This window comes from Podarcis tiliguerta, assembly GCF_965153285.1.
Source record: "Podarcis tiliguerta genome assembly, chromosome: 8".
Classification (NCBI taxonomy): domain Eukaryota; kingdom Metazoa; phylum Chordata; class Lepidosauria; order Squamata; family Lacertidae; genus Podarcis; species Podarcis tiliguerta.
In genome coordinates this window covers 83,921,468-83,935,850 of record NC_139541.1, presented here as the reverse complement: position 1 = coordinate 83,935,850, position 14,383 = coordinate 83,921,468, and the positions used below count along the sequence as shown (strand labels likewise).

Sequence of the window (14,383 nt, the reverse complement as noted above, 5' to 3'; positions counted from 1 at the left end):
GTCACCTGAACTAGCGAGATGTTTAACTGAGAATCAATCACAGTCATTCCATCATTTGAAAAATTAAGACTTGAGAGCCGCTGTGCCCAAAAAAGGCAAACTAGACATTTGGCACCTAGCTTATATATCTGAATTTCTAACACTGCCCTCATTCCATTCGTTATCTTCATAATATGGGCCATTATCTGTCTGGCGAGAGCTGTGGATCGATGACACCTTCTGTAGGTTCCTCTTCTCCATCATCCTGCTGGCGATCGTGTTCCTCTGGAGACTCTCGGCCATCAACCAAAGAGATTTGGACCAGAATCCATCAAGTTCTCTGTTGCAAGCGCTACCATGGGCCGGCGCAGAAGATCTCATCGGAAGCAGAGGGCCTGGGAAGGCTGCCGAGCGCAGGATAAATGTTGGCTGGGAGGAAAGTCACCTTCCCATCGCAATAACAGCCTCACACAACTGAACTGGAGTGAAGGCATCGCAGCCAGGACCCTAGTTTACCTCGAGGAAGATGTTTCAGTTCAGAAACCCCCATCGTTCTACTCGGACACTGAGGTCCAGCGCTGAGGGCCTTCTGGCGGTTCCCTCACTGAGAGAAGCCAAGTTACAGGGAACCAGGCAGAGGGCCTTCTCGGTGGTGGCGCCCTCCCTGTGGAACGCCCTCCCATCCGATGTTAAAGAGAAGAACAACTACCAGACTTTTAGAAGACATCTGAAGGCAGCCCTGTTGAGGGAAGCTTTTAATGTTTGGTGCATTCCTGTATTTTAATATTTTGTTGGAAGCCGCCCAGAGTGGCTAAGGAAGCCCAGCCAGATGGGCGGGGTATAAATAATAAATTATTATTACTATATTATTATAATGCTCTTCATCACCTTTTCTCTCTCTAACATGTGGAATGAGTAACGCCTCCCTCTAAATTTGCTGAGGCTGCTTTGGGTGCCCTTCCATCTTCCGTTCTGTGGGCATGACCAAACCAGCATAGATGGGGCTGAGACAGGAATGCAAACCGGCTCGGAATGTCGGCTTGGGAGAGCACATTTTTGCTTGGAGTTCTGTCCTGCCGTGCGATGCTCAACATCCTGATGCAAGGCCTTGACGCATCGCTCCTGGCCGTTGCAGCTTGCCTGCGACTCACTTCCATAAAGCAGTGTGCTCAGTGCACAAGTCTGGCAGGCCTTAGATGTTAGCATCACGTTCTCCCACACCCTTTCAGAGAGGCGAGCCATTGCCGGGGCTGCCTTGCCAATATGCATATCCAGCTCAGCGTCAATGGAGAATTTGCTGGTTATGGTACAGCCCAAGCAGGCAGGATCCACAGCTGGCTTCAGGCACCAGGCCTGTTGGCAGACCAATTTTACAAAGATGTCTGTAAACAGGACATGAAGGCATTTGGGAGTGGCTAATGGCTTGGCTTGAGGGACGTGGGTGGCGCTGTGGGTTAAACCACAGAGCCTAGGGCTTGCCGATCAGAAGGTTGGCGGTTCAAATCCCCGCAACAGGGTGAGCTCCCGTTGCTCGGTCCCTGCTCCTGCCAACCTAGCAGTTCGAAAGCACATCAAAGTGCAAGTAGATAGGTACCACTCTGGCAGGAAGGTAAACGGCATATCCCTGCGCTGCTCTGGATCGCCAGAAGCGGTTTAGTCATTCTGGCCACATGACCCGGAAGCTGTACACCGGCTCCCTCGGCCAATAAAGCGAGATGAGCATCGCAACCCCAGAGTCGGTCACGACTGGACCTAATGGTCAGGGGTCCCTTTACCTTTATCTTTACTGGCTTGGCTTCTCTGCATCCCGGGTGGAGGAAAGGAACCCCAATTTCCTTCTTTTAAGCTGCAACAAAAATTGGGGAAGAGAAGGGGCAGCCTGGCCTAGATTGCATGCTGTTTTGCCTTGCAATCCCTTACGAAAAGTATAATTAAAGGAATAATTCATTTCCCCCTCTCTTTTAGCTGCTGATTACAAAGCAGAGGAGAAAATGAGCTCCTAGGAGAGGGGAAGGTCAGGGTTGTGCCTCCAGCTCAGTCCTCAGGGCTTAAGCTGAGCTCAAGGGTCAGATCAACAACCTGTTTGTTTTTCCGTGAGGGACGCAAAGGCGTCACCAGGGAGGAACGCCCTCTGAGCATGTGCAGAATACCGTCTCCTCCTTCTCATTGAAGGGTGGAATATTCAGGGCAGGATCAAAGAAAGAAAGAGCTTTTCATGCGTCGCAGAGTTAAGCTACGGAACTCCCTGCCACAGGAGGCAGCGATGGCCGCCAATTTGGATGGGTTTAAAAGAGTAGTGGATAGTTTCACGGAGGAGAGGGCGATTGAGGGCTCCTAGCCAGAGGCAGCCATGCTTCTGAATGCCCATTGAAAACCGCAGGAGGAGACAGTTGCCTTGTGTTCGAATCCTGCTGACATCGGGGTATCTGGTTGGCTATTGTGAGAGCAGGATGCTGGCCTAGATGGGCCATTGGTCAGATCCAGTAGACTAGCTGGAGAACTCTAGTTTTCCTTTAAAAAACAATATTATTTATTTGGTTTTTCAAATTAAAATTTTACAGAGATATATCAAACATAAATCATAAAAACAAGATTCCAAGGAATTTTCCATCCTCTCCTTTGTGGGTCCTGTTATTAATCATTTCCTTCGGCATCTTTTATGACACCCCAAATCTTTTACATCTCTGTTATATCCAGAATTCACCCTTAAAAACTACAAGGGACATTCCAATCCTACTAACGATTTTAACTGTCTGCAATGGTCTTTAGGGCGCGGGTGGCACTGTGGGTTAAACCACAGAGCCTAGGACTTGCCGATCAGAGGGTCGGCGGTTCGAATCCCCGTAACAGGGAACGGGGTGAGCTCCCGTTGCTCAGTCCCAGCTCCTGCCAGCCTAGGAGTTCAAAAGCACACCAGTGCAAATAGATAAATAGGTAAGGTAAACGGCATTTCCGTGCGCTGCTCCGGTTCGCCAGAAGCGGCTTAGTCCTGCTGGCCACATGACCCGGAAGCTGTACGCTGGCTCCCTCGGCCAGTAAAGCGAGATGAGCGCCGCAACTCCAGAGTCAGCCACGACTGGACCTAATGGTCAAGGGTCCCTTTATCTTTAATGGTCTTTAAGATACGTTACAAATTTCCCCCATTCCTTATTGGAATTTTGGTATTCCTGATTTCTGATTCTTCCAGTCATTTTAATAACAACAACAACAACAATTTATTATTTGTACCCCGCCCATCTGGCTGGGTTTCCCCAGCCACTCTGGGCGGCTTCCAATAAAGATTAAAAGGTGCATAAAAATGTCACACATTAAAAACGTTGTCATTTCAGCATAGTCCACCTGCCATTCTTATAGGGTAGGGACTTTGTCATCTTCCCATCTGTTTCCAGCAGACTATTCTTAGTTTTTTTATGAGGTCAGGATGCCGGGCTAATGGGCCCCCATTGGCCTGAATGGCACACTTATTATGTTCTTACGTCATGTTCTTATTGTGCAACCGACGCCCTCGTGTATGGGACCCTGCGAGGCCTCTAAAATCGGCGGTTTGTCATTTCCAGACTGGTTTGGCAGGATGCGATCTGCCTTGGGAAATGGGGTGTCCCTTTTATTGTTGGTGGTGCTGGGGGTGGAGGAACTGTGAGAGAGGTTTAGGGCTGGCTCCGACCTTGCCTGAACTGGTTCCCTGGGCATTACAAAATGGATTTGGCTTTCTGCCAGGGGCATCTCTCCTCCTAGACAAAGGGCTCTCTTTTGTAGAGAACAATGCTTTGCAGGCAGAATTGGGCTGCCAGATTCCTTCCCGATTAAGGGTGGCCTCTTGGGAAAAATCTGGCTTCACCCCGGCTCCCAGATCCCCAATTTTGTCCTGTACTTATTTATCTATGTTAACGGAAAAATCCGAGGGCTCCCTTGGACAAAAAACAAAGACACCAACCAGGATTACTTGAAGCAAAACAGCAGCCTGTAGGCTTGGCCTTTATTGATCTGTTGCAACAGGGTGCTCCCCTCACTTGCAGGAGAGAGGAGGGACCCAGAAAAATGGTGTGCAAGCCCTTATAAAGACTTTTGAAATTGCCACCCTGTAGATCAAGACCACCCCCAGAAAGTAGACTTTATTTGCGTAGCCGACAGGCCATAGCATCAAAGGACAAACACCAACAGAAATACATTACAGATATAGTTACCATAAAATCTTGTGACCTATTAAAACCCTAGGTAAATTAATAATCTCAGTACTTAAAACTTGGCAGAAGTAATAAAATAATAATAATAAAACATAATGATAATCATAAGAGAGAGGAGGGACCCAGAAAAATGGTGTGCAAGGCCTTATAAAGACTTTTGAAATTGCCACCCTGTAGATCAAGACCACCCCCAGAAACATCATACATACATCACAGAAGGGGTGTAATTTAAGACCACCCCTCAGATACATCACACCTACATCACAGAAAAGGCGGTCTAAAACAGAAATTTTAATATTGTTTTTTTCTCCTGTTGTTGTTTATCTCCTGTCTGGCAAGTTACTTGATTGGATTTCCCGGGTAGCCTGGCCATTCTTTTGTAATGATAAATACTTAGTTCCTGGGCCAGGTCACAGGCTCACACCCTATTCAGACACAGACATACCCTTAAGACAGGATTTGTGAAGGAAAAGACAATGGGGAGGCTTTTGTATTTTGACCTTGCAGAGAAAAGATTTGGTCAGTTTAGGAATCAAAATGGTTCTAGGTTGGCCTTCCTGCGCTGATCTGTGTATGTGCTTGGTTGGTACACTTATGAACATTACCATGTATTTAAGACCATAAGATTCCTATCACATCTATTAAATTGACGTTGTACCGGCCTTCGTCCAAAGCCCTCAGGGCACTTCGCAGCACGAAATACGGAACAAAAACCACAAAGTACACAATAAAAACAAGAACAGGAACAAATGAAAACAAGAACAGGAACCAAACAGTAACCCTGCCTCACCGCAAACACATTCAAAAGTTTCTTCCGTGAGGGCAAATTAGATCAGGCATGTAAATTGGTCTAAATATATTTCCTCCACGTGTTTTTGTAAACAACAGCTGCTGCCTAATTTATTTATGTATTGCTTTTACATCCCACTTTTTCCTCCCCTCCAAAGAGCTCAAAGTGGCAGGTATGTGTGGATTCGAACCCAGCTCTCTCCCTGGTCCCAGCCCAGTGCCACGACTGGTGCAATTAGGTGGTTAGCTTTAAACTTGACTCATCTGAGCACGCACCGAATAAATGTTTGCATGTTTGCCTGCTGTAATATCTCTGCAAAAGTGCCTCTGAGCAACTCCTGCTGTGTTCGGTGGGACTTGCTGCCCTGCAGGTGTGTTTAGAGTTGTGGAGCTTAAACAGTGTTCAAAAATACAACATTGTAACCTTAAATATAACAATAAAAAGGATAAAATGTACCTTCTGCATACCTCAGCCAATTTAAATTACCGTATATCATGCCCTCTCTGAAGACCCAAATGAGACAACAGATAATATTCTGCATTAGGTTATTGTATTTTAATATTCTATTGGAAGCCGCCCAGAGTGGCTGGGAAACCCAGCCAGATGAGCGGGGTAAAAAAATTAAATTATTATTATTATTATTATTAACCATACTCACGAGTTCAGTGGGGTTTTGTGACTTGTCCATGGATTTGAGTGGGTCTACTCTGTGGTTCAACCCACAGCGGGTGGCGCTGTGGGTTAAACCACAGAGCCTAGGACTTGCCGATCAGAAGGTCAGCGGTTCGAATCCTCGCGATGGGGTGAGCTCCCGTTGCTCGGTCCCTGCTCCTGCCAACCTAGCAGTTCGAAAGCATGTCAAGTGCAAGTAGATAAATAGGTACCACTCTGACGGGAAGGTAAACGGTGTTTCCGTGCACTGCTCTGGTTCGCCAGAAGTGGCTTAGTCCTGCTGGCCACATGGCCCGGAAGCTGTACGCCGGTTCCCTCGGCCAGTAAAGCGAGATGAGCGCAGCAACCTCAGAGTCGGCCACGACTGGACCTAATGATCAGGGGTCCCTTTACCTTTACTTGCTCTGAATATGACTTTGGTGGTTATCACCCAATATTTTTAAAAAACGTAACCTTTTGCTTTTAATTGTTTTTAGAAGAGCATATTGTTTTAATTCATTTTTTAAAAAATAATAATTTCATTAATCCCCTCCCAGTTTTTCTTCTGGCAACTGGTGGTGTTATTTTTTCTGTTCTAATTCAGTACTTCTGATGTTTGCTTGATGGCTTTAAATGCAGCCAGCGTATGAAATGTTCTCGTGGAGTTGAGAAAAAGACGTGCCGTTTGCTTAAGGATATTGAGTGGTGATAATCCTTTCCAGATCCCCGGCAGAAAATGCATGTTTGCTTTCCCATTGTCCCCTGCTGTTGGTTTACGGACAGCCTAGAGTTTTATAGAAACTTGGTCCCTGCCCTGAGGATCTTACATTGAGGCAGGAGCGAAAGAAAAGAGTTGTCAGCCGGCAGACAGCGTGGGAGAAGCCGTGGTGATGATAACGGAGGATTTTGCTTCGCAATTCTTAGTTCAAGGGAGTCGTGGGAAGTGGTTGACTCTCCCCAATTACTCAGAGAGGAGCATATGACCATAAGAAGAGCCTGGGTCCCGGATCAGGCCAGGGGCACATCTGGTCCAGACTCCAGTTTTCACAGACGCCAACCTTTATGGGAAACTCACTCTTCCACTTTCCAGCAACTTGAATTCAGAAGCATTGGTGCCTCCGGGACGGACCAAATATTTAAAGTTTTTACAAATGTTATCCTTTCGACTTGACAGCTTAGGCAAGAGACCTAGCTTCATGAATTGGTAGAAAATCCATACTTTAACCGACTCTCCTCATTCCAACGCCATTTTAACCCAGCTCTGACCCACGAGACCAGGGCCCCGCAGGATTTAACCTCCTTCCGCAGGGCCTTTAAGACAGAGCTATTCCGCCTGGCCTTCAATTTGAATTAGCCTTATCCTCTACAGTTATACCTCGGGTTACAGACGCCTCAGGTTGCGTTTTTTCGGGTTGTGGACGGCCCAAACCCGGAAGTACCAGAACGGGTTACTTCCAGGTTTCGGCGGTCACGCATGCGCAGAAGCGCTAAATAGTGCTTTGCGCATGCGCAGAATCGCAACCTGCGCATCCACTGTATTCCCTTTTCCCTTTCCTCTTCTATGAAGAAACCCTTTCTGGAACCCCACATTTAAATTCTTCCCTGGTCTCCTTGCTGGCCGTTGTAGGACCAACTTGGCCAGCTAGCCCTGGTGATGTCTACTGACTGGGGGTTTTTTCCCCTCCCAAAAATGACCCCTGAATTTTTGAATTTTATCGATATTGATGCTGCATTTTATGTTGTGTTTTATGCTGTTTTTAAGTCGCATTTGTTTTATATTTGCTGTTAGCCACCCTGAGCCTGGTTTTTAAACCGGGAAGGGCAGGGTATAAATAAAATTTTAATATTTATTATTATAAAGAAAGGTGAATTTGGGCTCCACCTCCCTCCATGGACCAAGAAGCAGGCAGCAGGAACAGGGCATCCTGCCATAATTCCCCAAGCGTGAGAGCACAGACAGGGTCCCCCACCCAGGGAGTGACCAAGGGGGCAACACTGGACATCCGCAGAGGCAGTTGAGCAAGTCAGGTATTAGAATCATAGAGTTGGAAGAGACCACAAGGGTCATCGAGTCCAACCCCCTGCCAAGCAGGAAACACCATCAGAGCACTCCTGACATATGGTTGTCAAGCCTCTGCTTAAAGATCTCCAAAGAAGGGGACTCCACCACACTCCTTGGCAGCAAATTCCACTGTCGAACAGCTCTTACTGTCAGGAAGTTCTTCCTAATGTTTAGGTGGAATCTTCTTTCTTGTAGTTTGGATCCATTGCTCCGTGTCCGCTTCTCTGGAGCAGCAGAAAACAACCTTTCTCCCTCCTCTATGTGACATCCTTTTATATATTTGAACATGGCTATCATATCACCCCTTAACCTCCTCTTCTCCAGGCTAAACATGCCCAGCTCCCTTAGCCGTTCCTCATAAGGCATCGTTTCCAGGCCTTTGACCATTTTGGTTGCCCTCCTCTGGACACGTTCCAGTTTGTCAGTGTCCTTCTTGAACTGTGGTGCCCAGAACTGGACACAGTACTCCAGGTGAGGTCTGACCAGAGCAGAGTACAGTGGCACTATTACTTCCCTTGATCTAGATGCTATACTCCTATTGATGCAGCCCAGAATTGCATTGGCTTTTTAAGCTGCCGCGTCACACTGTTGGCTCATGTCAAGTTTGTGGTCAACCAAGACTCCTAGATCCTTTTCACATGTACTGCTCTCAAGCCAGGTGTCACCCATCTTGTATTTGTGCCTCTCATTTTTTTTGCCCAAGTGCAATACTTTACATTTCTCCCTGTTAAAGTTCATCTTGTTTGTTTTGGCCCAGTTCTCTAATCTGTCAATGTCGTTTTAAAGTGTGATCCTGTCCTCTGGGGTGTTAGCCACCCCTCCCAGTTTGGTGTCATCTGCAAATTTGATCAGGATGCCCTTGAGTCCATCATCCAAGTCGTTGATAAAGATGTTGAATAAGACCGGGCTCTGAAAGCCCATCTCCAGACAAGTCCAGAGGGCAAGGAGAAGTCAAGAGTTTTATTGTTCTTTCGTTGATGGTGTTGGGAAAGGGGGCTGATCAAGTGACCTAATGTTGAACTTGTGTAACCCTTATGTACCCCTCCCCGTTTGTGACATGCTAGTGACGTAGTGAAGGGACGTGGGTGGCGCTGTGGTCTAAACCAGTGAGCCTAGGGCTTGCTGATCAGAAGGTCGACAGTTCGAATCCCCGCGACGGGGTGAGCTCCCGTTGCTCGGTCCCTGCTCCTGCCAACCTAGCAGTTTGAAATCATGTCAAAGCGCAAGTAGATAAATAGGTACTGGTCCATGGTAAACGGCGTTTCCATGTGCTGCTCTGGTTCACCAGAAGCGGCTTAGTCATGCTGGCCACAGACCCGGAAGCTGTCTGTGGACAAACGCCGGCTCCCTCGGCCTATAGAGTGAGATGAGCGCCGCAACCCCAGAGTCGTCCACAACTGGACATAACGGTCAGGGGTACCTTTACTTTTTAGTGATGTAGTGATGATGTATCAGTGATGCTGCTTGAAGTGTATTCTGTGGGGAAGAGAGAAGTTTTAAAAGAGGCTGTCATCCCGTGTTCGGGGCTCTTACTCCTGTGGGGATCCTCAGGATTTTTACACTGGGTCACCCCAAATTCACTATCAGATCACATAGCATGTCCATGGCTACAGCCTGCACCAAAAAAATCACGCACCCACTGTTTTGTGGGACTGCAATGGCGCAAAAATGTGGTTATCCACATGGATTCTCAAAACACACTATCAAATCACATGTCTGTGGCCACAGCATGAACCACAAAAATCATACATCCACTGTTTCATTCAGATTTTCTTTTTCTTGTTTTCCTCCTCTAAAAACTAGGTGCGTCTTATGGTCAGGTGTGTCTTATGGATCGAAAAATACGGTGTAAGCGGTTGAGTGGCAAGGCTGGCTTCTCAGTTTGCTGCAAAACATCCCTGGGAAGAGAGGGGTGGAGAGTGTCGGTGGGACAGGGGGTGGGCCGGGGGGGGTGGGTGGGAAAGCTGGGATGGTCTTCTAGCAGGTGGCCCGTGTCCACAAACACCAACCATGGAGCTGCTCCATCTTCCTAGGTCCCTGCGACGCTTGGGGTGCTGGTGGCCGACAGGATCGGGACCTCGATTGCCAGCTGGCATTATGGCGAGCGAAGACATCACGAGTGCCCAGGATCTCTTGGACCTCAGCTTCAAGTGTGAGTGAGGGGAGCTCACCAGCAGATTTTCAGGTTGCCTTGGGGAAGAAATTACCCTAGAACAGATTATTCACCTGTTGTCCTGTGAGCAGGGAATTGCAGCTCTGCCAGAGGAATAGGGGGAGTCTCCTAACAGCCCTCAGCGCCCTTAAGAAACTATAACTCCCAGGATTTGGGTGGGGTGGGGGTGGGGAGAAGCCGTGACCGCTTAAAGTGCTACCAGAGTGCTTTAAATGTTTGTCATGAATGTGGTACCAGAAGGGACCAAGGGTCTGGCTCAGTACATTCCTAACCCGCTGTTGGCGAAAACGATTAGGATAAAATTTTGGTAAATTACGCTGAGGAAAAACAAATAAGGACGGAAGCAGCTGGGTCTGCGTTTTGTCTCCTGCATTTTTGGTGTTCCTGGTTTGGCTGCTATGCTTTGGAACATGAAGAGAGCAGGGTTTGGCTGTTTTCTCTGACCGAAGTGCGAGGCTGGGGGGGGGGTATCATCCTGAGCCTTTGAAAAGCGTCTCTGGCTCCCAAGCGTGTTACGTGAGCAGTTGCAAACTAGGCCTTTCCGCGGGGCGATTATGCAATCTGCCTTTGGGGCTACGGCGGGCTTTGCTGAGCCCGCCCCAGGAATGTCAAAAGAGGCTGCAGGCCAAAGACTTTGTGTTGCTCATCTCTGCTTTGAAATGCCCAACTAACTTCAAAGGGAGAAAAAGACCGGATAGTAATAATAATAATAATCGTAATAAACACTCTCCAATGCGTATGTTGCTTTGCAAAGTAGCAGAGGAGAGTGTCCTGATCGCCTCCCCCCCAAGGGACTTTTGCAACCTAAGATTTGACACGGGAGGCAGGCGGTAAACAAGCAGATTCCTTAATCTGTCCTGGTTGCCCAAATCAAGACACAAACACTAGACCTCCAGTCAAGCAAACAGGAATGCCAGAGAGGGAGAGAGGAACAGAAGACACGGCTTTTCTGCTCCAATTAGCTCAGTATGGGCAGTTCTTTTGTCAACAGGGACAAATGTCCCTTAGGTTCTGCTAAGGCAGGAAGAACCCGACGCACAAATTTAGGATGGGGACACCTGACTCGACAGCAATACATTTGAAAAGGATCTAGGGGTCTTAGTGGACCACAAACTAAACATCTGAAGGAGCGTCTCCACCCCCATGTAGAATGTTAGCCTTATAAAACCCAAAAATACAAAATAACATACTTAAAAGGTAAAGGGACCCCTGACTATTAGGTCCAGTCGTGGCCGACTCTGGGGTTGCAGCGCTCATCTCGCTTTATTGGCCGAGGAAGCCAGCGTACAGCTTGCTGGACATGTGGCCAGCATGACTAAGCCACTTCTGGCGAACAGCACGGAAACGCCGTTTACCTTCCCACCGGAACGGTACCTATTTATCTTACTTGCACTTTGACGTGCTTTTGAACTGCTAGGTTTGCAGGAGCAGGGACCAAGCAACGGGAGCTCACCCCGTGGCGGGGATTCGAACCGCCGACTTTCTGATTGGCAAATCCTAGGCTCTGTGGTTTAACCCACAGCGCGAACAATTTAAAAATACAAAAGTGTGTGTGTGAGCCACTTTGCTCAGGCTCTTCTGGGAAAAGTGACTCAGAAATATTTTTTAAAAACACACACACATTCAGTATTGCATCGCCTGCTGGTGTGTGTTGCTCTATGGGAGCAAACTCCTGCCCTTTTTAATTTTAATTTTCTTCACTTGGCAACTGGCCCGGCATTTCACAGCCGCGAGCAAAGCGGGGCTCTTCCCCGGGACGTCCTGGGCTTGTCTTGACAATCCTGCGGCATTTTCGGCCGAACCCTTTGTAGCCCGCTGAGCCTGCCCAGGAGGCAGGTGGCGCAATGGCCCCGCGGCAAGCGGGTGAGGAAACAAGGAGGGCTGGGCCAGCACTGCAGGGCCGGCGTGTCTTTGTGAGCGGGCGCCAGGCTTGATCCTGCCCCATGGGCCTCCCTTCCCTTGGGGGTGCTGTAGACAACTTTCCGGGAAAAATGGGTGGCACCTGCTAGGAATTTTGCAGCCCGGTGGCTGAGGAGTGTTTCTGTGTGTATCTGCTTGGATCTCGTATGCTACAGCGCCGTAAAGTGCCAAGCCCCCTCTGGCAGCTTAAAAACCACATTGGAGAGAAATCTGGTTCCCCCAGATCCTTAGCAGAACTATTTATTGGTTTATTACATTGTCGTCTGACCTTCCAGCTCAAAAGTGGTCACACAGCGCCCTCCCTTCCTGTTTCGTCCTCACACAACAAGCCTGCGAGGGAGGTGAGGCTGAGGGAGGCAGGGGCTGGCCCAGGGGACACCCAGTGCGCTTCATGCAAACGATCGGGATTAAAATTATATAATATTTTTTTATTTATACCCCACCCATCTGGCTGAGTTTCCCCAGCCACTCTGGGCGGCTCCCAATCAAGTGTTAAAAAAAAATACAGTATTAAATATTATAAATTTCCCTAAACAGGGCTACCTTCAGATGTTTTCCTTGACATCTGATGGGAGGGCGTTCTACAGGGCGGGAGCCACTACTGAGCCACTACTGAGAAGGCCCTCTGCTTGGTTCCCTGTAACCTCACTTCTCGCACATCTGGTGGGAGGGCGTTCCACAGGGCGGGAGCCACCACCGAGAAGGCCCTCCGCCTGGTTCCCTGTAACTTGGCTTCTTGCAGTGAGGGAACCTCCAGAAGGCCCTCAGCGCTGGATCTCAGTGTCTGGGCAGAACGATGTGGGTGGAGACGCTCCTTCAGGTCTACTGGGCCTTTGAGGCCGTTTAGGGCTTTCAAGGTCAGCACCAACACTTTGAATTGTGCTCGGAAACGTACTGGGAGCCAATGCAGATCTCTCAGGACTGGTCCTGGCGGCCGCTCCCAGTCACCAGTCTAGCTGCCGCATTCTGGATTAATTGCAGTTTCCGGGTCACCTTCAAAGGTAGCCCCACGTAGAGCGCATGGCAGTAGTCCAAGCGGGAGATAACCAGAGCATGCACCACTCTGCCCAGACAGTCTGCAGACAGGGAGGGTCTCATCCTGCGTACCAGATGGAGCAGGTAAACAGCTGCCCTGGACACAGAATTGACCTGTGCCTCCATGGACAGCTGTGAGTCCAAAATGACTCCCAGGCTGCGCACCTGGTCCTTCAGGGGCACAGTTGCCCCATTCAGGACCAGGGAGTCCTCCACTCCTGCCTGCCTCCAGTCCCCCCAAAACAGTCCTTCTGTCTTGTCAGGATTCAGCCTCAATCTGTTAGCCGCCATCCATCCTCCAACTGCCTCCGGACACTCACACAGGACCTTCACCGCCTTCACTGGTTCAGATTTAAAAGACAGATAGAGTTGGGTGTCATCTGCATAGAATTATAAGGACCCACAAGTGTTATCTAGTGCAACCCCTTGCAATGTGGGAATATTTTGCCCCACGTAGGGCACGGACCCACAACCCAGAGTCTCGTGCTCTATCAGTTGGTGCTCTCCTTCCTGGGGCAGGAGCAGGGAGCTCTGGGGGGGGGGGGCTGGGGGCCGCAATCCCTTCTGGGGTCCGCATGTGAATGTTAGACGGGGCCAAATGGACAAAAGCAACACCTGTGGATTTTCTGCCTTGCCCAGTCGGCTAGGCTCTCTACATGCGCTCACATCATCTCAGCAGGGCTGGCTGGGGGGGGCGGCGGCTAAGGAGAGGCCCAAGGGCCAGTCAGAGAGCTGTGTCTGGCCCTCGGGGGTGAGGGGCATCTTGGACCACCGCAGCCACTTAGGAGCTAGCCCTGCTCCGGACATCTCTGGGTCCAGGCATCCTTCAGGAACCCAGTGTCTTGGTTCCTTCGCTTTGAAAATGTTAGAGTTTTAGAGTCGGGGGGGGGACACCCCAGAGGTCATCTAGCCCAACCTGCTTCCCAGGCAGAGATCTGCTTCTCCTCTCCCTCTCTTACCCTCCTCTCTCGCATTCCCCACCACAGCTCTGGCCTCGAAGCACATGGACCTGAAGCAGTTGGAACTGGACACGGCGGTGGCCAAAGTGGACGAGCTCTCCAAGCAACTGGAGTCCCTCTGGACAGAGAACCCAGCCCAGCCTCTCGGGCAGCTCAAGGTGCGGAGGCAGCAAAGGAGCCTGGGGGGGGGGGCGGTCCCAGTGGCGTAGCGTGGGTTGTCAGCACCCGGGGCAAGGCAAGTAATTTGCGCCCCCCCCCCCGCTGCACTGTCCCTCCCCCAGATAGTCCCTTGCTCTCTCTCCGCACCGCACGCCTGGCACCCTCCCCTCCACAGTGGGCGGCGACCTGGCGGCTCGGATCGGATTCGCACAGCCAGCACTACAGTGAGAGAGAGTGAGTGAGCCAGGTAGGGGCAGAGAGCTGCGAGTGCGAGCGCCCCCCCCCCCAGATGTTGCGCCTGGTGCGGCCGGCCCCACCTGCACCCCCCACGCTACGCCACTGCGCGGTCCTGGAACCAGCATCCATCCAATAAACATTAGATGATCCCCAGGGCTAGCTGGCTAAATTAGTCCTATTTGCGCCAGCGAGGAGACCAGGGGAGAATTAGCTGTGGGGTCTCAGAGCGGGTAA

General features: G+C 49.8%; 1 protein-coding gene and 1 long non-coding RNA gene across 2 annotated transcripts in view; both read left to right on the top strand.

The window, feature by feature from the left end:
- PPP1R13L (protein phosphatase 1 regulatory subunit 13 like) overlaps nt 1–14,383 on the top strand; it is a 54,019-nt gene that overhangs the window by 16,725 nt on the left and 22,911 nt on the right. Inside the window, exons 2-3 of the mRNA XM_083455013.1 lie at nt 9,700–9,818; nt 13,781–13,911. Coding sequence (XP_083311139.1) covers nt 9,764–9,818; nt 13,781–13,911 — 186 coding nt within the window. The 5' untranslated portion in view covers nt 9,700–9,763. The remainder of the gene's footprint in view (nt 1–9,699; nt 9,819–13,780; nt 13,912–14,383) is intronic.
- The window catches only part of LOC310684907, a 34,364-nt gene continuing 22,911 nt past the window's right edge, over nt 2,931–14,383 (top strand). The window contains exon 1 of the long non-coding RNA XR_014514954.1: nt 2,931–3,074. This is a non-coding gene — a long non-coding RNA (uncharacterized lncRNA). The remainder of the gene's footprint in view (nt 3,075–14,383) is intronic.